Source organism: Lagopus muta, chromosome 17 (genome assembly GCF_023343835.1).
Source record: "Lagopus muta isolate bLagMut1 chromosome 17, bLagMut1 primary, whole genome shotgun sequence".
Taxonomy (NCBI): Eukaryota; Metazoa; Chordata; class Aves; order Galliformes; family Phasianidae; genus Lagopus; species Lagopus muta.
In genome coordinates, this window is record NC_064449.1 from 3,542,518 (window position 1) to 3,568,934 (window position 26,417).

Genomic DNA, 26,417 nt, shown 5'->3' on the forward strand with positions numbered 1-26,417 from the left:
CAGACAAACCCAAACAAACAAACAAAAAAGGACAAATGGCTTTAAATGGTTTTAAATTAAATTTTGCTTTGCCTAATCTGAAAGCCCTCATTAAATACCACAGCCACATGTTCCAGTTTCATTGGGGATCATAAAAGGCATAAAAATTACCAAATTTGAAAGATTACAGTAAATTAAAAAAGCTGAACACCTGTAAACACAAGGAAAAATAAAGATGAGAAAAGGCAGCAGTGGGATTTGAATGGAAGTGCAGTCTGCCATTGCTGTTTACCTACACAACATCCAAACCTTGCTCACCACTTGTATAAAAAGACCAGACTTGTGCATCCATTTCTCCCTTACTGAGGTCAGTCCTAAGATGAGGTCAGTCCCAATGGTCAGCACGTGTTTCCTCATCGCTCCCATGACTTCTTCTCTCAGTGAACACACTCCATTTCCACGCTCACAGCAGGAAATGTTCACCTCCACAAGCAGCTGCTCCATGCCACACCATGGAAACTGCAGCACCCGTCCCAGGCTGCTCCCAATGGGCCGCTGCACACCTGGAATTACTAGTCTGCATTTGCAAAATACATCCAAACCAACTCCAAATCTTTTCAAGATGAAGATGAAGTCCTGTGGGGAAACTTCAAAGCCGTCAGCAGCAGTTTCTAAGCTGACTGTTCCCAAAGACACAGCAGAACACCAAGCCCAGAACTGTTTGCTACCTGGCATTTTACAGTGCTGGTTCCAATCCTAACCAGCAGTCAGAGCTTTTTTATTATTATTTTTGACAGTAACTTTTTACACTCCTAAATAAAAGCTTTTGTGAGACGAATATTTTTTTCCTGACAACTTTTCACTAGAAGACAGGTGCTTCCAGACTGCACTGCAGGAATCTGTATCAAGTGCTTAATGAAAGAGCTGAACCAAGAAGTAAAACCAAGAAGGGACCCAGCAGGGGCAGGGATTCCATGCCCAGACAGCCCTAGGAAATCCAAAGGACCACAGCAGTGCGCTCAGTTTCATCCTCAACGTGCAGTCGGCCAGACCAAAGGAACAAGGCCAGAAGGTTCAGAGCGCCCAGCAGCCGAGTGCTGAGGTACAAATCCTTTCTATTCCCCACAAAGTTGAGCTTGTTCTCAACAGGACAGCAGTGGGACAAAGTGTTATAAGCTGTAATTTAACCAAAAATCTTAGGGGAATGTTTTTGTCTCTGCAAACGCAACAGCTTTGTACAGCGATGCTTCAGTTAACCTAAGGCACCACAATCCTCCTCTTGTCAGTGGTGGCTGCCATTGCAATATTGCAAACCCCTTTGGGTTCAACTCTGTTCACCTGGCAGCTGCAGGCTTCCACCTGGGAAGGCAGGCCATCATTTCAGAGGTGGTTTAGAAACAAAGCGCTTCATTTACAACCCCATTTCTTGGTGCAAGTCAGAAGGTCACACACACACAGCACACATCAAGGCAATACTGATTTATAAGAAGGCTAAATTCATTCTAATTAAATAGCACTTCTAGAACTAGAACTAGAAAAGAATTCCAGAATTCTTTTAAGTGTAGAGAATCACTAATAGGCAAAAGTTCCTGGCACGGAGTAGAAATGCCACTACAAAACCAGAGAAAGACTTTTTATTTTAATTGTAAAGGAGGGCACTCACAAGAAACTGAGAGCACTTGAGATGTGCGATGCTAGCGGGGGGATGGAGGGACTGAGATGATAAGGCTTCAGCAGACAGATCTAGAGATATATTCCACTGCTTCAGTACCACCAGGCAAAAAAATTGTGTCCTTTTTCTCTCTGAATACACTCACCAATATTTTATTCTCTTAAGTTTTCAGCTACACTCAAACTTGACGTCCCTCTGTCCCAAGCTGACTGCAAGTCTGGGATCCAATACCCACAGTAAATGCAGATTTTAAATTTAAAAGTATTTACTTCTGAAAGTAACCATCATCTGACAGCGAGCATCTAACATCTAACCGTCATCTGACAGTGAGCATCTAACATCTAACCATCATCTGACAGCGAGCATCTAACATCTAACCAGCATCTGACAGCAAACACAGCAGGGACACAACAGAGAAAACGCTTTCAACCAAGTGAAAGAGAAGAATGGGGGAAAACAACCAGTCACAGCAGCCTCCTGCTGCCCACCCACCCAAAAGGGTTCAGGACCACCTCCAGCCCTGGGCTGCTTCTTAGTGTCCTCACGTTTTACCCACCTCACATCTGCTTCAGCCCATCCAGAGGCACTGCAGCGCCACGGCCTGCGAGCTCAGACCTGCTGAGGAGAACAGAGGAAGATGTTAATTAAAAACAGCACAGGCAGATGCTTTGGCCAGACAGAAATTTTGCTCCTGTAATAACAGAGCAGAAAGGATCAGACATTGCACCTCAGCTCCCTTACCTGTTTGTAAGAAGGCACTGCCTCGCAGGTCCTTTCAGTCAGACCTCAGTCTGAAACATTCCTGTTTTCCTTCCCTCAGCTCTCAGGTCTCAGCACCAGGCTAACGAGGTGCAATGAACGAACATTCTGGTTAGCTCAGGGCTACCTTTCTGGCAATAAAGCAACAGAACCTGAACTGCTGGTTGGAAAAAAGCAGCCACCAAAACATCTCAAACAGGCTGTCAGGTACAGAGCACCAACACACAGACTGACCAGGCACAACAGGAAAGGACAGTTTGCTTTTTTTCCTTTTTTTTTTTTTCCTTTAAGGGGCAGGGCATGGAAAAATACAGCACACTAATGAAACAAAATGCAAAAAAATACAAAAAAATAGAAAATAGAAAAAATGTATTTACAAGTGATACATTACTATGATCAGAAAGCACAAAGACAATTGCTGCTATAATACATGCACCGGGTCAGGAAGGAACTACTAAAAACCTGCAAGGGAGCTGTTTGTAAAAAAGGAAGAAAAAAAAAAAGACACCCTTCCCATCCCTCCCCCCTGAAACAAACAGGGTCAGGTTTCAACGTTTTGCTTCCCTACTTTGCTACATTGATCAAAATCAAATATCCCCTGAAGTCCATGAGTACAAATACGACATGTTGTCAAACTGCAGGTTTGGTTTCAGGACGGGGGAGAAAAACAGCAGCTCATTGTAGATTCATATACAAGAAAGCCAGAGTAAACTGCTCTACATGCTAAAAATTACAGCAAGCCCCTGTCTGCTACATAGCATGATCTTAGCAGGTTTTCCTTTTTATTTATTCATATATATATCTATATGTGTGTGTATATATATATGTATAAAAATCGTGCCCTTTTTCACTGCAACATGACATCTGCGTGGAAATGTAACTTGTTACAACAAATCTTTATATGTATACTGCAAGAAGTCACTCAATGTCTGTGGATTTAATAAGTAACCTCACACCACAGGAAATATTTAATAAATCAAAAAAACAAAACCAAAAACAAACCAAAACAAAAACCCCAATATTGTGACAGAAGACCTTCTGTCTCAGTTCTTTTCAAAACTGAAGTCCGACAGGAAACTGGTCCCAATGCATATGAGGGTTCGCTGAAGAAGCTTCAGTTTGCCTAACTGTTTTTTTTCTCTTAGTGTTCACGAGTTTTTGAACGACTTCAAGCCGTTTTCAGTTTCAAGTCTGTCTCTTCCTCTCTCAGTAGGTAACAGTCTGCTACTGATCCATCAGAGTGAGGAAAAGAGGAAAGTGGCTGCAGTTGCACGAAGGGTCCCCAGTTCCACATCTGCGGGGCGATGAGTCGGAGCTCCGGAACACCTTAGCTTTTTTCCTTCCCTTCCTTTCAATTCTTTCATACAAGTCCTGTAGTTGGTACCTTCCCAAGTACCTGGCAGCCAGTCCAGCTTCAGGAGATGACAAAGCCACAAGATAAAGTGAAAGGGACCAGTGCAGAAGTTCAGGTCACTGCTCCATCATACTTCCAGGAAACGGGAGCTGCTGGACTTAGAGTGGAAAGGCTCAGACCACATGCGGCGTAGATCGCCCTGGGCAGCAAAACAGCACAGGAGACTGCACTTAGAGACTGCAGAGCCTGCTTAGAAGTCCGACTTTAAAATACAGGTGTAACCATGGGCATATCTGAAAGCTAAACTGTTCTCCACCCGTTTTGCAGATTGCAATCAAGCCAGTAAAATACATCCTTCTTTTCCACCATCAGGTCAAAATGGTTCATTTCTGAGGCAGATCTACCTCAAATATTTATGTGGGTGGAAAATTCTGCCCTTTCTTAGGCTCTGTTCTCTAGATTGCTAGATGGATATTTCAAAAATAACCCCACAACAGTAAAGATAACATTGTGTGTAGACCTGCCTCTCCTCTCTCGATTCATCCTTTGTGCAAACGTTTTCTTTCATGGCCAGCTGGGGGAGGACAAACTCTGTTATTTAATTAAGGCAGCTCCTAACACTTCTGAGTTTAGTTTACATTTACTTCATGCTCACACTTCACTTTCTAGTTTAAGTCTCTCCGTTACTCAGTGCCCCAAGGTGAGAATTCCCACAGGAGCAGCTGCACATCAGTTCTTGACCTCGGCTGTTGGTGAGCAGTGGACACACAGCCCCCAGGACCTGCTGCCCCTGCTGCAGGAGCACTGACCTCACGGCCAGCAACGATCCGACCTTACCTTTAAATATGCCATGGTGAGGAGCGGCAATAAGGTAAAAGGTACCAAGTACAGGAGGGCAGGCTGGGCTGCCCGGTGAATACGAGAGGCTACTGTTGCAGTTAATAGGCCTGTAAAAGAAAGAAGCGACTGAACATCTTCAAACAGCATACATCCGTATGTTCTGTGCCTTTTCATCCACAGGTGTTTCCTTACCCACCGCTGTAAGACAGGCTATGGAAAAATGTATTTATCTGTGCTTTGCTTTCCTTAAATAGTTATAAGCTATTCTATTTTAATATTAGGCCGTGCTGAGCCCCTCACTCCAGTTTTAAACCTCAGAGACTAAGCTAATAATAACACAAACTATAACAAAAAGCAAAGGAGAGGAAACTGAGTGCACCACGCTGAACGGTTCTATGTGCTACTCAGTGCTGGTGCTTCTTGAGACCATCAGTCTGAGGCCCCCAGCCTGAGAAATGAGGGGCTGGAAGGAAGCATTGTTCACACCAGGAACACTTTTCCTGGAGATGTGCCCAAGAGGAACACGGGGGAAAGCCAGGGGTGGGTAGGGAACACAACTGGAAAGAAACGATCTCTCCATTGCATCTGCTGAAGGGCTGAGGAGATCCAGATGCACACACACACAGATCCAGATGCACACACACACAGATCCAGATGCACACACACACATCTTGACCAAGGAGAAAAAATCCGTTAGTGAGGAGAGGGACAACAGCTACTTCAAATCACAGATGGCATTCCAGCTGCAACTATTTACAGTTTTCTGTACACACTAAAATGTTACAGGATCATAAGGCTTAACACTAGAATACAAAAATACTGCAACTATCATCTATTTGTACTCTTTCACAGCATAACCCATGTAGGAATTCCCATGTTTTCTGCCTTACCCACGTATGAGCAGAGCAGCTTCTGCACTCGTAAAGCAAGGCACAAAAAGTTCCTCACAGAAAGATGCTGATAATCTCTTTCATCCTCAAAATAAAAGCCTCTGTACTTTGTTTCATCGCCTTTCAAACCCACATCTACAATAATCCCACTCTTGCTCACTAAGCAGCTAACCATATTAAACCACTTACTTACCTACAAAATATCCAATGAGTGTGCAGTGAAAGTAAGAGACCTTCTGCATACGTCCAGAGATGTTCCCTGGTCCTGGGGCACCACAGGAATCGCTGTTGGCTTGTTTTTTGTAGTTATCGTAGCGCAGGACGAAGCAGAGCAGAAGACCTGGCATCACAATATCTCCAATCCCCAGCATAGAGAAGTGGCTGCCCGTGGAACTGCAGAGCAATTGAAACTGGGTTTGCACCCCTGCACAAGGTAACAAGCTCCAGACTCCACTTTGTTTCTGAGCTTCATTTTGCACATGCCCTGCTTATACTGGCAAACTTTTATGCAGTAGAAACTATCGCATAAAAACCAGCCACTAAAGACTTTCCTTAGTGACTTCATCACCATGTCAGCTCAGTTTTAAATGTTCTTATTTAGACACTTGCTCCAAAGCAGGTATTCCTACTTGCAGGGTTTAAGCTGCTCTGCTGGAAGTCCCCCAGTGAAACAGCTCCAGCAGCTCAGTCCTTCAATCACCTCTCTCCCCTCCAACGATGGGAGCTGGGTACCAGCTGACAGCTCTACCACCCATTTGATTCACACTGATAAACACTGTGCCTTCATTCCGGTGTAGATTAATCTCCTCTAATGTGAAACAATAAATCAGTTTATGGCCTTTTCAGATCTTTGGCTTAATTCAGACACAACGCATATAAAACTGTAATTCTGTTGGATTCCCAGGGAAGAGCCAACTGCTAAGCACATTAAAAATTGAAATCTGCCATTAACACGAGATCTTTTTCTGAAAACAACGCCAAGTAAGTTTACTGCAGAATAAACTAACCAATTTTCTTGTTATCAATGCAGATAATCACCCCCTAATCTCTGCTATTTCAGCACTCCAGCATCGAAAGAAGAATAAAATAATGATATGGCAACAGACTGCGCGGCTTCTGAAGCGCTCGCAGGCTGTGTGGAGCTGGCTTAAAACCCTCATCAAGGAGCTCCTGCCATGGAGAGATGTGGAATAATCTCCCTCCAACACAGCGCTTCACCCGCTAAGTCTTCACTGCCCACCCCAGTCTCCACCTCCCCCTGCAGTTATGCAGTACTTATGACTACTCTAATTTCAGAATAAACCTCAGCTCTTTTTGGTTTTAAGCAGGAATTCATCAACACGTAACTGTAGCAGAAGTTATTAAACTGCAGAACTCACATCAAAGTGTATCTGTTCTGAACGGGCCAGGACCTAACTTAGGATCATTTCTGTATGCACAAGACAGCAAACAGGAAGCACCGAATCCTTAAACTCTACTACAGACACCGTTATCACAAAGAGGGATTGATCGAATAGGAAACCAAGCTGGTGTTTTCCAATAGAATTAGCAGAGAATAGAATTAGTGCTAATAGAGTGCTGAGGGAAACTTTTCTTCCATAGTAGCATGAAAGAATTGCTGATTTTACCTTGGAAATACAAGTTTACCAGGCAGCGACAGACGGGGAACATCTCTGCCCACGTTTGGTCCCAGGTGAAGCTTCCGGGATAAAACGTCCAGGGGATTATCAGCAGGTTGTGTGGCCACTTTCACCATCACATTGCTGTTAAAGATGTATGCAGAAAAGAAGACCTGCGGAGCAAGAAAACCCTTAGAAATGACAAACTGTGATTACACAGCAACTTAAAGCAGCTTTTTCCCCCTCCTTTTTGCTTCACCCATTCAACAGAAGATTGTTTTCATTTCCGTATGCATACGTTGCAGGCATGGTAACAAAATGCAGAATGGTTTTTAGAAAAAGTGTTGTTTGTTGGTTTTTATAAACTATTTTAGTTTTTTACATGATTACTCCTCAAGAATAACTGGAATACTTTCTGATATCAAGATACTGACCAACAGGTACTGCAATATCTGGACAACGAGCACCAGGAAGAGGATGGCACTGAGGCACCCAGTATAAGAAAGCTTGAAAGCAAAGAGGGAAGCACAGTGCTCAGCCTGGGTGATGCAACACTTATTTCTAACAGGCTCTCACACTACAGCTTGCACACAGAAAGACTGACTCACTGCCAGAGCTGTCAGCAAGGGCCTCCCAGTCAGTGCCTGCTGCTATGCAAAGGTGGAACTACACGCTTTCAGTATTACCAAAGATATTGTCAGGTTTCTTGCAAAAGCGCTGTAAGATTTTATGCCAGCTTCACTGGCCATAAATCAGTTTGCATCCCTGTTCTGAGGATTCCACTGCTAGTCTTAAGTTGGCACGCAGCACCGTGCAGCGTGGAGAAGGCTTTACATTCATTTGGAACTGCTTGTTCTGATCTGCAGCCAAGCCTTCAAAATTGAAGGTCTCATTTTTTCTTAGAATCTGCCAAAGCTGAAGTATTCTAACGATGTTTCTGCTTTTGTTAGCTAATTAGGGAGGAAATTATAATGTATTCCACTGAAGGCTTTAAGTTTTCAGAAGAGAGCAATGAAACTCAGCTTCATACTAGCACGTTTCACGTGAAGACAGCACAAGACCAATTACAAATCCAAACAATAAAAACAGTTTAAGCAGAACAAAACAAAGCACTTACCCAAAAGACATCATAAATTAGTAACCCAGAGAGCAGCAAGCAGGAAACCTTCAGGCTCGGGAGCCGGACAAAGGCTATCATTGCAACACACAGGCCCATAGCCAGAGCTACAAAATGCAAGTACACAATTAGTGCATTAAAAATAAAAACAAACCCCAAACCAAACAAGCAACAACAAAAAGAGAAACCAATACTCCTCCCCCCCCCAAAAAAACCCCAACACTCAGAAGAAGCTTCTGTTTGCACCTGAGCAGCACTGCACTGGATGGATTTCTAGTATTTCCAGATACTGAGGTTCTCACATGTCAAGAGAAGACAAAATACATTCAGGAGGAACACATCCATCTGACACGTCCCCATAGGAACAGAAATACCACTCCACTTCCACTGTCCACCACAAGTAAACGTTCTCATGATCAGAGTCCTAGAGACCACCTCCCCCACAGAACACAAGCTCTCCAGTTACAAACAACAACATCCCAGCTTTCAACCCTCTGTGCCCCCAGCAGGAAACAGCTCCAGAAATCAACATGCTAACGTTGCACAGTACGACCAAGAAGCACTCAAACCAATCTTCTATTGAACAAGATGGTGCACGGCTGCCCAAACATCAGCTGTGAGCTCCTACTGTTTAGAAGCACAGGGATCTCCCAGTAACAAACATCTGTGTGAACGCCTGCCCATCAGTGGGAAAACAGGGGAAGTCCTCTCTCAGGGGTGAGCTTTCAGACACCAGCAAACTGCACTGACTGATGCTGCAGGCTCAGAGTTGTCAATTCTGTTCCAGGAGAAGATCAAGGATGTGCAACGCAAAATTAAACCTGAAACGTGACACACATGTCTAGAAAGGGGAGGTGGGGGGAACCCTTCCTCTGCAGTCACAAATGCAATCCCCTACGTATTTTGTCAGCAAAGCTCACCAGCATGACAACTTGATCAGGCCACAGTTCACAAGTCAACATTCTAACTCTCACACACCATCATTGCAGAATAGCAAAAATCCATTACGCTTGCATTTCATCCAGAAGATACGGAGTTCTTCCATCAAAGCACTACAGAGACAATTTAGTACAGATTCGAGAGACAAAGCCATGGAGCAGCTCCCAGCACAGCTGCACGCGATGCCCAGCCTGCCGGGCCCACCTCGACATCCCCATGTAACCCTGAGCAGCACGGCTGCCAGTTTTAATGAAGAGATGTGATTACTGAGATTAAAAAACAAGTATCCTAAATCACGCTGCATTATTGCAACTTGTTATAGAACATAAATTATCGATGTTTAAGGAATTTGACACAGCAAAGCAGGGAGCGAAAGAAGCGCGTTCAGTAATTCAGCACAGCCTTCAGTTGCAGACTTCCTCTGAAGAAGAGCAAATACAAAGGAACAGGCTGTCTGAAATCAAAGAGATTTCTCCAAAGCCAGTGCTAATAATAGCTCAGGCTGGCCTATGTTTAGGAGAGGATTTCCACGTTATAATTAACTGGAAGTGGAAATATTTTAACCGATGTGAACTTTTAGCCATTGTTCGCAGTCAGTTCCTGCACCGTGGAAATTCACACAGGCACCCATCTGACATCTTCACTGCACCGAGTGAACAGAGTGTTTAAAAGGGGGAAGAAAAATGGAGAGATGGACGGCTGGAGAGAGACAGATGGAGGGACAGGCAAACAGAATGTTGGGCAGATAGATGGAAGAAGGATGGAAGGACAGATGGGACAGAGCATCAGATGGACGGACAGAAAGGCAGATGGCAATGGATGGAGTGTCAGATGGAAAGACAGACTGATGGACAGGCAGAAATAGGCAGTGCTGGAGGAACAGACAGGAGGACACACGGACAGGATGACGGAGTGCTGGATGGACAGAAAGACAGACGGTCAAACTGAATGTTGGATGGACAGAGACGGCCCCCCGTTTGTCCTTCTGTCTCTCTATGCACCCTTTCATGCACGTGTCCTTCTGTTCATCCTTCCATCTGTCTGCCTGTCTCCACCCTTGTCTGTCCACCAGTCTGTCCTGCAAATGTCCATCAGTCCACCCAGTTGCCTGTCAAATCCATCTTTCCATCTCTCTGCCCTCTGCCAGAGGTACTGACTGACAGGAAGATGGATGGACAGACTGAAGGATGGGCACTGACAGACAGAGGGACAGATGGAAAGATGGTCAGTTTGTCTTTCCGTCCATCCTTCAGCCTGCCAATCCATTCATCTTTCTGTCTCTCTGGACATCTGACTGTCTTTCTGTCCATCAGTCCATTAGTCTTCCCATCCATCCGTCAGCCCATCAGTCCGCCTGCCAGCAGGACAAACTGACAGACAACGAGACAGAAAGCAGGACCAACACACAGACCGAAAGCCGTGCCAACAGCAGCTCAGCTGGAAGTGCTGAATTGACAGCATGACCTGAAAGTCACCATTCAGTCAAGTGAAGGGACTGACTTCCACACTCCAGCAAGCAACACCTCTTACAGAAGAAGGATATTCTGAGGAATATTCTGAAGATTACAATTAATCCTGCATATGTGATTAAATCTCAGGCTTGCAGTTGTATTTTTTTTTAGCTCTATTGACCTACTGCAACCAGAGCAGATGAAATCAGTGGTGCAATTTCTGTTCTGCAGATCATTATGTAAACAAGCAGGACTTAAGCTTCACCCATAAGCCACCAGTTGACCTTTGAAACAGGTGCTGAAGCTGTGACCTAATTACACACCTACAGAACCCTCAAAGTGTATTTACAAAGCAGAAATAAATACACACTGTGCAGCAGTTTCTCTTTGGTTGCTGCAATAGCTGAGATCCACAGCAGTTCCCAGGGTACCCAGGACTGTTCAGTTCACTGCACTGCTGCCAAAGGGCACTGCATGAATCTACAGACACCGCTCCCATTTTCCATCTCCACACACCTCCTCTGTTTAGGAAAGCTTTTATAGGACAGCCTTCTCATCCTATCCTGTAATGAGTCCCTGGACCTAGGAACAGCCAACCAACTACCAGGGGACGAGGGAATTCCATTCAGGCAGTGAAGGCTTTTCTGGCAGAAACTGCTGCACCTCGATTTTGTAGATAACAGAAAAGGCCATGGAGTATTTCCCTTTTTACTTAGCTCTAAAATACTCAAAAAGAAAGATTCCATTGCACAACAAGGCACACCCTGCTCCTCCCTGCAGCCAATATAAGGCACAGTCACCTCTGCTTCATTTCTGCTGACAGAGGACCAGAAGGATTTAAACAACTAAGGGAGGCTAACCTACATAGTACCACCTCTGCAATATAAAAGACATAAAATACTCCAAAGCTAAATGGCATCAACACAATTCACTGCATCACAACCACAAAGAAATAAAACCCAGGATGCGCTCAGTGCCCACAGATCAGAGCCCTGCAGGTGAACTGCCTCAATGCCTGCTATTTCAGAGTGCACTGCTCACAGAAATGACTACTCTGAGTAAATGCTTCTGTCAGCTCCTCTGGACAGACAAATCTCTTCAGACTGTGTTAAAATTCACACCTGAATCTACATTTAACTGTGTGTGTACCACAGATCAAGGATCACCCTTGATTCCTTCATGGGCCACTCTGCATAAAACAAAACAAACATCATCTGCGTTCTTCCACGTGCTGTCAGTGTTTTACAAGGTGTTCCAGGCAACAGGGGGAAGTTTCAGTGGCAGCAGAGAGCATGACTGACACATAACCCCCATATACAAAACTCACAGTCAAGGTGCCAGTGCTCAGGACTTGTTGCTGCTATCTCATTTAGGAGCAACTAGAAGGCTGGTGGCACACATGTTTTATTGAAAGATGCAATTTCAAGAGCAGGTGATGCTGTTCCAGCTGTTTTTCCTCAAGCAATCTCCACCTCAGGATGTCATTCACGAGATGTCCTGAGCCAATTCAGTGCCTGACACTCAGAGAGGCAGCAGCTCTGCCCCCGGTTGCCCCCTTCATCCCTCTGCTGTCACATCCACTCGATCCTCTCAGATCCCTTCGTGCTGCCAGTTACCCTTTGCCAAATCTAGTGCATACCTGAGTGCACAATAATCCAATTCATCCCACTGCAGCAGCAGAAAAATAGCCCAGCAAAAAAAGAGCACGCTACCATTCTAGTGAGCTGAATCAGTTCACCATGTGACTAAATGAATGCCAGAGCCAGCACAAGAGGTTTGGAAGGCAGAGGGGAGGAGGAAAGCTCTTCGTGGGAACACTAAGCTGTGAATTTGGTTCAACCAGGATAGAAAAAGGGAAAAAAAAATAAAGAATGTAGCAAAAAAAATCGCTTTCATCCACACTTCCAGCTGTAAGCCTGCCAGCTCCACCCATCCCAGCCAGCACCATCAGACAGCGAGCTGCTGCCTCACAACAGTCTTTGATCGTCCGAAGCAAAACCCAACACAGCACACAGCAGAAACGAACCAGACTGTTAAGATCATGTTATGATTCATGAGCAACCACCGTCTCCACACACCTTTACCTAAAGCTGGCAGTTCACCCTGCTCCACACAGGCGCAGGAAGCCTTTCATGGGTGTTCAGCACTTCCTGGGAAGCTTTCACAAACCAGAAAAACAGGAGTCCCCATCATTACCCCAGCATGCTTCTGACAGGGCTTGTTTTCAGGGAGCCTGCCACCCAAATATTACAACTCAGCAAGACATCAATAACAGCAAATGTCACCAGCCATCCCCGGGTGTCTGCATGTGTCCCAACAGGCACAAAGTGGCAATCGAATCCCTTCAGTCACATACTCACCATCCATGAGGAGCCAGTGGCCAGTTAGGACCCAGATGAGCACAAGCATCACAGACAGTGAAAAGGAAAGCAACTCAGCAGCAGTGAAACGCCCACAGCAGCCAAAGGAAATCCTAGGAACAACACACAGACATCAGCTGCGGGGCTTCGTGTTGCCATTTACACAACAGGAAATGGATGCTACCGGAACAAAGCTCAACCACTGGTGAAGGGTGCCAAGAACAACCGAGGGGAAGTTCTTCAGCCACAAACAGGTACCAGAACAGCAGCAAAATACACTTGCCTAACATTCAGGTGATGTGTGACGCCTGAACTATAATGATGGAATAAGACCTGTAAATCCTGGCATGCCTTTTGAAATGGCTCGCATGGATGGCATTTCCTGGTACCACCTGGAAGTGCTTTTTGCAGCCTGAACCCGAGTCACAAGAAAAGAAGCAAACATCTGACTTCAAAACACGACAAGAACCACTGTCGTTTTCACCAGTGTAACTACAGTCTCCAAAGAAGCCAGCACTAACATCCTTAGTTCAACAGTAACAAACATTAAAACCCAACACCGATTCTGAAACTGAATTCTCAGCAAAAATAAACCAAACTTCTTAAAAGCCACTGTTGGGAAATCCATCCCCCTGCAATGGTTTTGTGTTTCCCAGCCTGGCAAGCATGACTTGCAGGAACGATGCTCCCCAGTGCTGGAGTGGAAGCAGAGTGTTTGCACAGAAGAAGTGCTCACAAACTCGGGCCCCAAGGTTAAACACTTGTAACCAAAGACTGCTAAAGAATTCATATTAAAATAAACAGCACACAAGAAGAGGAGTAAAACATGTTTCAAGTCCTTACTTGTTTTGAGGCGAACAAGGCCTTGTTAAGTACTGGCACATCGGGAGCAAAAGGAAAGCAAAAGCTATTGTTGCAAGGACTAGAAAAGGAAGAAAAGGTACAATTAGTACATCCAGACCTCATTGCTGCAGCACACAAAGTAGCTTCTCCAATCTGAAAAAGCTCTTGCAACAATGTTCTATTATGATACACAGTATTACTAAAGCAGCAGCAGTTAAAGACTCCAAGGTTTTTCTTCTATTAATTTCAAATTTCAATCTCAATAAAAGCTCTTAAAAGAATCGAATGCTCCTACCTCCAAACCTAAAAGGAAAAAATACACGTTAACAAAAATCACCATCAAAGCTGTTCATGATCACGTAGGCAATAAAAAGTTTCTGAGTATTCCAGGAGTCAACAAAAAGGAAAGATCTTCCTGCAAACTTTGGGTCCTCAGCATTTTAGCACACAGCTCACACAGCTCAGCACAACAAAGGCGCTCTTTGGTTTTTCAGCTCAGTCACTTTTTTCTCCCTTCTCACTCACAGCCATTTGTTCATTACTCAACCACAGTACAACTGAAAAATAGGTAAAATACAAAGTGCCTTAAGCTTCTGAGAACAGGAAAAATGGTGAAGTGACAGAAATCACCAAACACAGCATTTCCCCAAATATTTTCTGTTTTCATGAAGCCTATTTTCCCCACCCACACATTAGTAAGAAAAAGTTCAGTAACTGCTGGCATTTCCAACCATTCTTCCCTTCCAGCTTTTTGCTTTTTAATAACAGCATGGGTTTTGTATTAAGGCTCTTTAAAAGGCGGAAGAGCGAGGGCTTGGAGAGGCGCCCAGCAGCAGCACTGACACAGCAGCCAGAACTGATGGAGCACGGACAGCAAAGGCAAACTGAAGGGACTGAAGTTCTGGTGGTTGTCATTGCTTTTTTAGAATATTTTTTTTCTTCCCTAAGCTATGAGGGGAGGAGGAATCACACATTCTCTTTAGCACGCAGCTGAAGCCAATTGGAGAAGAATCGCCTTGGTCACATCGCATCTTTCCACCCCTCAACTCTGCCCCGTCTGGCTAGAAGAAGGAAATAAATAACCAAACAAATTCACACCAAATACAAAGATGTCCGTTGGCAAACAGAAACTCACAGTTCTATTCACGTTTCAGATAGGAGGGGAAAAAAAACAGAATGGGCAGAGAAAGAACACAGAGCGTAAGACCTCTGCATTCAGGTACCTCAGATGCTTTTCAGAGGTGCCTGGAAAGGTTCCCCACCAGGGGATCCCACACCTCCTGTCCTGGCTTCCACCACCACTGCTACCCTGAAGCTGGGCTCCCTCAGAGATCAGATGTAATACCACCAACACACACCTGCCCACAAGGACCCACTCAGCCTCGCTCCTTACTGCCCAGCGGGATGTTTCTCCTTCCCCTCAGCCCCAATACCTACTGTAGGATCAGGACACCTTGCCCTAACCCCCCCCAGCAGCACTGTGCCACCCGCAGCTCTGCCTCCCAGCCCGGCGCTGCGGTGGGGCCTTCCCTGCATCCTGACCCTTCCCTGAACAGCCAGAGTTCGAGGCAGAAAGATTTAAGAGCAGTTTAAGAAACCAGATACCAGCCATAATTTGAAAACACGCCCACACCAGCCTCTGAACTCTACACAAAGGGAGATGTATTTGAGCTGGAGACCCGTGGCCTGCTCCCTGCCAAGTGCCTCCAACAGGGCTCCTGGGCTCTGTGCTGAGTGACACTCCCTGATGTGAGGCCACAACAGTATCATAAAGCAAGAGCAGAGATACCCTAGGGCACCAATCCAGGGACTCGGTACTCTTAAACCTGGAACAAGCCCTGGCTGAAACAATGCAGCCTGACTACACACCACAAGCCTCACAAATAGTCACAAATGTCAGGGTCATTCTGGAAATACACGGATCAATAAGATCGACTTCAATGTTTTTCTTTTGTCATAAAGCTTCCCTTATCACTAACATCTATCTTGTGCAGTAATTCATACAAAGTAATGATTTACTCAGGATAGGAAAGAACCCACGTGACAGCAGCCAGAGCTGCACCAAGCACCCAGCAGTGTGGCACCAGCAGCACAGACTGCAGCACCAGCACTCATCTGGAGAGCAGGATTTGGCCTTCGCCCACCAACACCAACACTGCTGAGCAGGCTGGAGGGGAGCTGGACATCAGGAGGGAAAAGCAAATCTGTGAAGTGGGAGATGAGAGGTAGAGAAGGGGTTAACAGCCTCCCCAGACTCAGTGCATGAACTGAGGACAACTTTTTAAAGCTCGTGCACGTTTGGAGCAGTAAGGAGGACCTTGTTTCCCTGAATAGCAGCTGGCCTCTTGGAAATCTGCAGGAAGATCAAAAGGCCAACAATTTCCAAAAATCAGAGTCCCGGTATTTACTTAAATAGCCAACTGTAAATAATAATAAATAGGATCAGAGGAGTTGCAATTTATTTGCAATCATCTCATTTTTGTCCTAAGGCCAAGCAGTGCAAGAGTAACACTGACAATTAAAAACCCTTCAAACTACGAAAATCAGCAAAAACCAAAACTGAACTAGGGAAAGAAGTTTGAGTACGGTCTGCAGGGCCTCCTTCTAAGCTATGAACCAATACCAAGCTATGGTCTGATCCTATAAAGCAGCTGAAGTAGGAAATGCCACGTACAGCTCTAAGCACCGATTTTTAACAAGGGAACTGATCGCTTAAGATGACACATCCAGCACCTTCCAAAACTCCTGCAATTTACAGATCAGTAAGTTTAACAAACCTTGCAGAGTATGCCTCAAACAGAGTGAAAACACAGTCACGAAACCAATTCATTTTCTGAAAACGCACGCCTTACAATTTTCACCAATAATGCAAAATGACATCAGTGCTTTCTATTCCAATGAGTAAAAAGAGAACGCAGTCACCTGCTGTGCAGATTGTGAAGACAACTTGAACTGAGTCGAAGAAGAAGAACATAACAAGGAGAGACACAGACGCTCCGATGGGCAGGAACAACGCCTGCGTGGAATCGATGGTTTGAATACCTGCAGAAGAAAGAAGGTGACACTAAATGTGGGCTCCTTCATACCAGCCACATGCCTGAAGCCTGTCCTGACCGACGGACACCACTCTGGGTTTGAACACCCTGCTTCATGTCAGTGCTGGTCAGTGCTATAGAAATGCACTCTGTCCTGCAGCTCTGAAATGACACAGCTTTGGCAGGGAGCGTGGGCACCAACAGGACTGCTCTGTTGTAGCTCCAGAACTGAAAGCTGAAAGCAGACTCGTGTTTTGTTGGGTTTTTTTCCTCTGGTGCCACAGACAGAATGAATAACAAGTTAAAAATTAACATTAACTTGTGATTATGAATCACATACGTATGCACAAACCTATACACAAATACACACACAAGTATACATACACACAAACTCTGTATGTGTGTAGAAGTGTGTGCATTTTTTCCAGTAAAGCTGCATAGTAATGGGTTGCTTACAGAACTCACAGTTAGCAACACATTTAGGGATGTCAAAAAGCCCTCATGGAAATGAAAAGAAACACGATTGCTGTCAACAGTATGTTGTAATTTTTGTAAAAGAAAAGCAGAACCATGATCACAGCCATCACACTGCTTACACTGCATGAACCCTTGGTACTTCTGTTACTGAGCAGTGACAAAAGGCTAAAGCACAACACAGACAGCCCAGTGATGACAGCACCGAGACAGAAAGTCCTGTGTCCTAATCTGCGGCTTGCATCTAGTTCCTCCTGCCTTGAGAAATGGAATTCATTTACATGCTCTTCCATTTCCCAAGGAAAAAAACAGAAGTGACATATGACAAACTGCCCTGGTGTATGGGAATTAGGGTGTGCAGTGTTAAATGTCAAAGTTCTTCATTTCAGTTCTGATCAGTTTGATGGCTGATCCCCTTGCTGCGCTCACATGCCCAAAGCCCAGCAGTTCACTGCTGAACCACCTCTGTGCTGGAACTGTGCTGCCAATGGTTAAAAAATCCCCAATGCCACCAAAACACATCCCCCTTGTTATTATGTATTAATTTCAAGCTGTATCTCTTGTCTGAAACAAAGCCACCTCAGCATCCAGAGGTCTGTGCACAGGGCTCACCTGTCCCAGACCCATGTCTTCCACTTGCTGAAACTTCATTCCAGAGTCTGTTCTCAGAGTACAGCCACATATGTTACTGTAAATTACACCCAGGTGTGAATTTACAGCATATTGTGTACAACACATTCCACTCCAGTTGTTCACATATACATTTTTGCTTGCAAAACAGCGTATCCCTGATGGCCAAGCTGCCTGGAATCCATTCATCCAGTAACAGAGGGGACAGCCCCTGCATCGGAGCTGACAGGTTAATCTCTGCTCTGAAAGGGCCATGTGTACACATGCTTTGTTGTCCATTTTACATGAGCACCCAAAGCCATGTGAAAGCTATACTCCAGTATCTGTGTTGATAAAGCTGAATCATCCCTATAGACTCATTAGCATAGCATGAGATTAAACCTCTAATTGTCTGCAGACAGGCCAACGTGTTGTGTCACTGTGATAAACACAGACAAAGAGAAATTAATTACACTGCCTTCCATAACCCTATTTCAAATATAAAAATAAAAGCAGTTTCCACATGCAGCAGGACCTGACAAATTGCACAGCATGCAGTTTCTATGCGTTATGGAAACACAACACTGATGGCTTAAATTCAGTTTCTGTGGACACACGCTGAGTTGATGCACCTGCTTCCACAGAACAGCTCCACTACATCAGGTGGAGCTGCAAAGCACGAGCTGACACACATGGCTGGGTGAAACAAAAGATGCAACACACTGAAGTGATGAAAAAAAGGTAAGGAGTAAAGCTGACCCTTACTGTTATTGGTGCTGTTGCCGTTAAAAGACCCAGCCGTGCTGCTGTTGTCCTTCTCTTTGTCTTGATTCTCAAAGTCCATGTTGAGAGACCTGCAGGAAAGAAAAGCAAGTTTAGCAGGCGAATTTCAAACTCCCATCTGGGTTCGCTGGCTGTGGTCTCATTACCACCCCGCTACAACAGCAGCTTCCCCACGAGAAAGCCCTCATTTGTTTTTTAAGAGCTGGTTATTAAAAAAACAGCCCACCATACACACCAGGAATTGCACACACACAGCCCGTGGTTACAGTGAGGCAGCCAACCACACTTGGTCTGGTACTGAGTCTGACACTGCACTGGCAGCTGTTAACAACAAACCACAACACAGATATTGTCTGTGTTACCTGGAAACTCAGCATGTGACAGAAACACAACAAAAGTTTCAATTCTCTTATGTTTCAGAACTCTGAAGTTCTCATTTTAGTGCCTCATGGTTCAAATCTAAGAAGTGGGGTTCATCTTCAACATCACGTTATTTCTTTCCTCTCACTCTTCTAATAAAGGATGATCAAAATTTGCTTTTATGTAATTCTCTGCTGAATAAGGAAGCCCTTAGTTAACTGAAACAGCTTCAGCAAAGCCTAGAAATTAACCACTTATGTACCTGAGACAGCACAAATGAGGAGAGGAAGCATTGATTCCTCAGCAGCTGACATTCCCCTGCCTGCAGACTGAGCTCCAGTTGATTCATCTTCTCATTTTTATCTGTACACCAAACAAAAATCCCAAACAACACACTACTCTGCCACTTTCACCACAGTCCTTCACTTCTGTGCAGTTTCTAGATTACATTCCAACAAATTTTGGCTTAACTTTCTGAAAGGAGGGAATTCCATGTAGGAGCCGTTTTGGGCAGCAGTTATTTCCTACCATTAACTTCTATGTTGTTTCATACAAAAACCCTGGCCATCCAATTTACCACAATAGTTTCTCCTTCTAACATGCATGCAAATTATCCAGGACACTGCTGTAGATTTATTTATTCAAATAAGCTGTAGGGACCCACCAGAACCACTGTACAGCTCCTCCCTTAAGCCTTCTGGTCAACAAGCATTAAGATCCTTCTGTTCTTTCCCAAGCTGAACTGCAAGCAATTGTACTATGCAAAGTAAGCATGCCATTAATTTGTCAGACTGGTAAAAAAAAAACAAAACCGAACATCACAATCTTCTGTTCCATCCTATGGGTATCAAAGCTACTTTGTGTTAGTGCATAGGTTATGCAATGCACGGGTAAGCAATTCTGTGCTGCAATCCTACAACCTGCAATCAGTGTGGGGCTGCAGGATGGTGTATTACAGAAAGCAACTCATTCTGGTTCTGCTTCTATTACACAACTGATTCTATCGTGAAGTGAAAGCAAAACGTGGACTTACAGACTATGAGGAAACTTAAGCCTGAGACATACAGAACTTGGAGCATCAGCTAAAAAGTTACCGCAAATGCAAGAGGCAATAGGGAACATAAATCCTAACAGACGAACCCTCTTAGTTTGTTCCTCCAGAGCTCTGCACTGCACCACTGGGGCACAGCACAGCTCCCAGGGCAGCAGCCCAGCCCCAGGCTGCCGAGCTGCAGCAGCAGTGGGACACCACTGACAGCACGGGGTTTGGTGGTGCACCTCATGTACTTTAAGTGCTGAAGCACTAAAAAACAAAACAAAACACCACAGCCATTTAAAAGCTGAGCAGTTACTTCTGCAAATATTCACAACACAAAAGTAGGCCTCATTCTGATTGAGAAGCATCCACCTTCACACCTCCTTTCTGCCCATTAATTCACACTAAGCCTCACATTCGTCTCTCAAGCTCTAAAAGCCCAAAAGGCAGCGGACCACCTTGTGGAATGGGTCCAAGGTTCAGCCAAACAAGGTACTCCTTTCTCAGAGCAGCATTTCACTCTTCTCTACACGATCTCAGCTCAGCAACAGCTTCACAGCAGCACCCCATCAGTGGCACCAGGGAGCTCCTCCCCATCTATGGGGCCTTCAGCAAAGAAAACTGGAAAGATATTATTGTATGTACTGCTCACGAACAACTTCAGCCCGCTCTCTTTCAATTACAATACAGCCAGCAATTATGACATTACTGCCTGCAAATACCCTCACCTCAAAATGAAGCACAAACTAGGAAATTACTTCCCCTTTCCCTCAGAAAGCAGTTTGTTTCCAAGCCATCTGCACCAAGTTGGAAGTTCAGCCCTTCCCTCTGCTACAAATGATCGCTAATAAAAAAACTAAGGAACGGTCACTAAAACATCCTCTGAGAAAGTTAAAAACAAGATATTCCAGAATTTACTGGGCTTTAAAGAAACAGCAGAGTGAGAAACATTTGCTTTTTTTATTCAAGGTTTTTGCTTCGTTTCCATGAGCAGCGTTCACACAGCAGCTCACGCCAGGCAATGAACCACAGCTGCTCATTCTGTGGGTCCTCACAGTGCCTCTCATTTCCAGCAGGCTTCAAAGCTCACCTCCTATGGGGCAGTGCTTGGCAGGGTGATGCTGAGGCCATGGCACTGAGTGAGCTGCTGGCACGTTACTATCACACAAGTTCAACTTCAACTATGGGTCACTTCTATTGCAGCAAGGCTTCAGGGAAACCCCGCAGGAAAATGTTCTTACGAAGCAAAGGAGGAAATAGGAAATGGAGTGTGCATCTAATGAGTGATAAACCAACAAGTTCCTCCTTGCCTTGCTCCATATGAACAGCCCTGCGATTGTGACAACTGGAGGTTGCTGACGAACTGCCAAACTTCAGCTGTTCTACATGAAACGGTGGCAATCAGAACCAAACACTGAGCTGAGATTGCTGAATTCATTCAGATCTCAAAGGAGAGGCAAAACACTTGCTGTGCCCCAACACTGTCACAATGCCTTTTAAAATGTGCCTGTGAGATTAGAAGACAAGTTCTCACGCAAGATATGGAGGAGAAAAGAGGGGCAATAACTGCATAAAGCACTGCCTAGATGGAGCACCAGCTCCTAAGCATGCCATAGAGCCGTGCAAGCGAGGTGCCACAGCTCTGCCTGGAGCTGCCCACCTGCAGCAGCTGCTCACACATCCACCTGCATGAGAACACGTGGGGACACTCCTGGTGGCCTCCAGCAGAAAGGCCTGGCCAACCCCCAGCTCCATCCTGTCAGCTCTGCAGCAGCAGGTGCTTATGAACTCCAAGCACTCCCCTTCTCTAGGCAGCCAGCTATTTTTATTACCCCACTCACTATTACCAGAATTAGTCAGACGTTTTATTTGAATATTTTGAACCACTGCCACAGATAAATCTAAGGTTCTTACACCTACTTATACATTTCACACGCAGCTGAAACGCACAGAATGCTGTTAACTAATGAACATCAGGAACGTGGACCCATCACGGTTGTTAGCACCATGAAGGACAAGAAAAGAGAAGGACGTTATCTCAACATGCTCGCAACCAGCAAGAAGCAAGAAGCAAGACAGAGCAGGGAAAGCACAGGAAAACAAAACTAATATGCATTACTCTTCCATACCATATGTTCTATGGTCTTCAGCGCTCTAAAACATGGCATGCTTAATATGGGAAAACCAGAGACTCTTTGGGATGGGAAGTTCAGTCCTCACCTACATACAGAGGTACAGCTTGCACTTCAGTTCTGAATTAGCCAACGAAGACAGCATTGATTTGTGAGGGCCCACAGTCACTGCTTCTGAAGCAGGGAGCAAACCAGCTCATATACTTCAAATGTTGAAGCATTAAAAAACAAAACACCAAAACTATTTAAAACCTGAGCAGGTACCTCTGCAAATATTCACAACATAAAAGTAGTCCTCATTCTGATTGAGAAGCATCCGTGTAACAGTTTAGAAGGAGATACTAGAAGAGACAGATGATGGTTAAATCAGGCTTTACCATAATCACTTTTGAGTAGGTGATAGGATAGAAGATCTCACTGTTACCTGCCTGCAAAGTGACCCAACAGGTAAACCAGAGAAGTGCCTCTGCAAGAACTGTATGGCAATAAACACAGAGAACAACCCACCTGCAGCTAATCTCGTCTCTCTGAAAAGCTGTAACTAACATATGCCCTTGCATGCTGCATTTTATAGCTTGTAACTGTTTGAAGAATGATAGTTGCCCTTCTGACAGCTGACAACAAAGCACACCAAGCACAAGGGCTGAGGGAGGGTCAGAACATGTATGGGAGATGTTCAGAAGGGCTTGAAATTACAATTCCTGACCCAGCACAAATGAAGGAAGGAAATGCTCTTCTATTCACAGTATGAGAAGCAGGAGCTCTGCACTGTAAGCTGTACTCTGTTGCAGAAGCAGGCTTTACTCAGGATCCATTGGACATTTGCCTCAATATCTTGGTTTGGTTTTACTTGTTAGATTTTGCTTTGTCTCTGCTACCAGCACCAATCAGGACAGCAGACCAGGACTCCTTTGTTCCCCTGAAACCTCTTGCATTAGATTAGATCCACCACACAAGTGGATTTTATCCTAATGACTCACCCACCCAATTCCTTCTGATCCTATTACTGCACTTCTGTCTAAGGCAGTTGCCAGCAATACCACAATAGCTCTATTTGCTTCTTTTCAGACTGAAAATCAGAAACCATGCCCACTTTCTATGAGGTTATCTGAGGAGGGCTACTTTCTTTTAGTCTTACCACAGTTCCATCTGGGTTTCAGCTCATATATCTACTAAAGTAGCTAAATGTAGGAAATTATTTTCACAGCATCAGACTCTTGGTCTGCAATAAGCTGGAGTGCTCAGAAAACATGCAAAAGGAAGGGACTAGAACAGGCATTTTCTCAATTGATTTGCATTCATCACCACTCATCCACTAAGTTAGATTCCTCTGGAGTATACAGTCCTTGTAAACTGAGCAACTTAGAATGTAAAACACAAGGCAAAACAGTTAAAAAGCATGTATAATAGCAATAGGACACTACAGAGCAGGTGATACTGTTCAAAGTATGCTGTGAATGTACGCCAGTATGAAACTCATTCCTTGGGTGCCATTACACTGGAAAGCAAAGCTTCACGATATGAGTTCAGAGGGAGAACAAAAGTTTCTCAAGTCTCCTGAATGGGGCAAATTCTGAAGATTCAAACTGAACAGACAGGCATTCTCAGGCACCTTGCTGGAATACAGCCCTGGTCGTGTTTCCCACTTCCCTCTTGCACCTTACAGCCATGACAACAGTGCTGGGACTCAGGGATCTCTGCTTTACAGAGCAGGAACACACTGAATCAACACTGAAACGTTGCATTTAAAACAGCACTTTTGATAGTAACACATCATATCTCCCAGCAATCCCTTCATACCCTCTGCAATACAATTCTACAGAACTGTCTTTAAGGACCAAATTCAGAGTTATCTTATACGTGCTTGTAAGCTGTCATACAGACACGTTTCTCAGACACCTCAGCTGGTTCCCTTTTCTTCCTTCTCCATTTCCTTTTCAGAACAAAGAAATGTTGCATTTACATTAGCCATCAGTCTGACACACATACAGATAGATAAAAGACATAAATGATACCCACTTCCTTGTTGTTACATTTTACTTTAAAAAGAAGAATTCTATAAAGCCTTAATGAACAATCTTACCTGAAACTGCCATAGACTATGAGGAGAATAGAAATCAGGAAAGTAGAAACTTGACTGGAATCCACGAGGGAATACGCCCTGGAATTGGAAAAGAGAAGACAGGTGTGTCATCATAGGATCCAATTCTGTGCCATTTGCTTGTTTTTATCATCATACAAATAGAGAATGGGGTAACAAACCTTCATGGCAGCTATTCCTACTGCTCTCACATCATCTAGCAATACAAAATCCAAAGCTTGTAATTTAACTTTGAGACTGCAGCACGCAAAGTTTGTACAGCAATCAAAGAACAACTCAAAACCACAGTGGTAAGCACAGCAAGATCTGCATCCCTCAAACCCATGAGTATCACTTCAGTTGCAACCAACGCAACCTTGCATGTAAGTAACACCCAGTTGGTTTTCTCTGCCTTAGCTGATCACACTGCAGCTGTGATGTGGCACTGGAGGTCTCACACAGCCCAGGGAAAAGAAACAAAAATCAGTCCAACAACTCAAACACACAACAAAAGCTGCAATATGCACTTCTTAAATTACACAATTACAGTGCTGTTACATCCTGCACACCACACACAGGGGTTTTTACAGCAATTTCAGCAGGAGGCTTAAAAACCACCTTTGTTTGGATGGATTTCCAAACACAACGCACCTCTGTCTTGGTAAAGCACAGAAGTGTTGCTATTCTCCAATACTTTTTGACATACAGACATTCACTCAGAGGGTGGTGAGGCACTGGAACAGGTTGTCCAAGGAGGCTGTGGATGCTCCATCCCTGCAGGCATTCAAGGCCAGGCTGGATGTGGCTCTGGGCAGCCTGGGCTGCTGGTTGGTGATCCTGCACACAGCAGGGGGTTGAAACGAGATGATCATTGTGGTCCTTTTCAACCCAGGCCATTCTGTGGTTCTGTGATACTGCACTGTGCTCTGCAATTCCCAGTTTGCCTGCTTTGGATCCAGACAGCAGACAGAAGCTGCTCCTCGTGCTCCCAGCTCACAGCCAAGCAGGGGGAACACAGCTGACAGCAGAGGACAGATCCATGTCGTGCTTTACAAGAAGTGTGTATTCCCAATAAAGCCCCTGTGATCAGTAAATATAAATGGTCTTCAGGTGATGCACTGGACAGTTCATAGCATGTTCGTTTTAGTTAACGATTATGAGTAAGCAGGCAGATGAAACAGTGTAAGGATGAGCACACTGTGGTTGTACGCCCTGTTACCAGCTTTCATCTCAGGGAGAAGCATTGCCTGGCCAGGCTTTGGGCTGAGGGAGAAGGAAACTCATGTCCTGTTTGGATTTGAGAGTAAGCAGTGGAATTCATCTATTAAAAGAGTTCTCAGGAACTCCGAAGTTGTAAGAAAAGCAAAATGAAGGAATGGAATTTCACCTTGACTTAAACATGTCCACAGTTATGCGGTAAGTTTTATTAACTGATGTTTATAGAACGATATATTCACAAATGGCAAATCCTTCTGATGAACAATGCTTTCTGCATAAGTCACCATTCGCTGACAGCCTTGGAAGTCCATCTTTTCATCACCGTTACTCTAAACAGGGCTGTAAGTGCTACAAAGACTGGTACAGCAGATGGATCAGCCCTGCACATAATCCACTGAGCTGTATTAAAACCTGAAGGCCATTTTGTAACACTGAAGAAACCAAATATATGCGAGCCCATTCTAAACAATGATCTAATATAGCATAATGCTACCGACAGGCTACAGCGGGGACCAGAACAGCTGCGTGCTGCTTCCATACAAGGAAAAAACAGATAAACACCTTCTCATGCACAAAAGAGAAGAAGCAGGTGACAAAACTGCATCGACGTCTGAGGAGCAAGATTGCTTCATGGTTCTGAACACGCTGCGAAGGGCCAGACAGCAATCTGTGAACCACCGGTATTTTTAACTGCAATCTAAATGCATTCTCTGCAGGGCACCCACCCGACAGATTCCATATGCACAAGCTGGGCTCCATACAACGCGCCAAGCACGCAGGATGGCATGGTGCCACCGCCAGCCATGGCAGCAGGACTGGGCTGCGCTCTTCAGCCCGAACCCAAACAAATGCCCACACGCAGGGCAC

The 26,417-nt window shown here is 44.8% G+C and overlaps 1 protein-coding gene across 5 annotated transcripts in view; it reads right to left on the minus strand.

The window, feature by feature from the left end:
- Positions 1–2,762: 2,762 nt before the first annotated feature.
- SPPL3 (signal peptide peptidase like 3) overlaps positions 2,763–26,417 on the minus strand; it is a 61,088-nt gene continuing 37,433 nt past the window's right edge. For 4 of the 5 annotated variants that reach the window (XM_048964476.1, XM_048964475.1, XM_048964473.1 and 1 more), the window contains 10 exons: positions 24,336–24,413; positions 18,701–18,795; positions 16,746–16,865; positions 13,824–13,902; positions 12,981–13,093; positions 8,231–8,337; positions 7,123–7,286; positions 5,688–5,887; positions 4,602–4,711; positions 2,763–3,963 (listed from right to left, as the gene is read on the minus strand). In XM_048964476.1, the coding sequence (XP_048820433.1) occupies positions 3,892–3,963; positions 4,602–4,711; positions 5,688–5,887; positions 7,123–7,286; positions 8,231–8,337; positions 12,981–13,093; positions 13,824–13,902; positions 16,746–16,865; positions 18,701–18,795; positions 24,336–24,413 (1,138 nt within the window). In that variant the 3' untranslated portion in view covers positions 2,763–3,891. The remainder of the gene's footprint in view (positions 3,964–4,601; positions 4,712–5,687; positions 5,888–7,122; positions 7,287–8,230; positions 8,338–12,980; positions 13,094–13,823; positions 13,903–16,745; positions 16,866–18,700; positions 18,796–24,335; positions 24,414–26,417) is intronic. The other variant, XM_048964474.1, reaches the window with a different exon arrangement.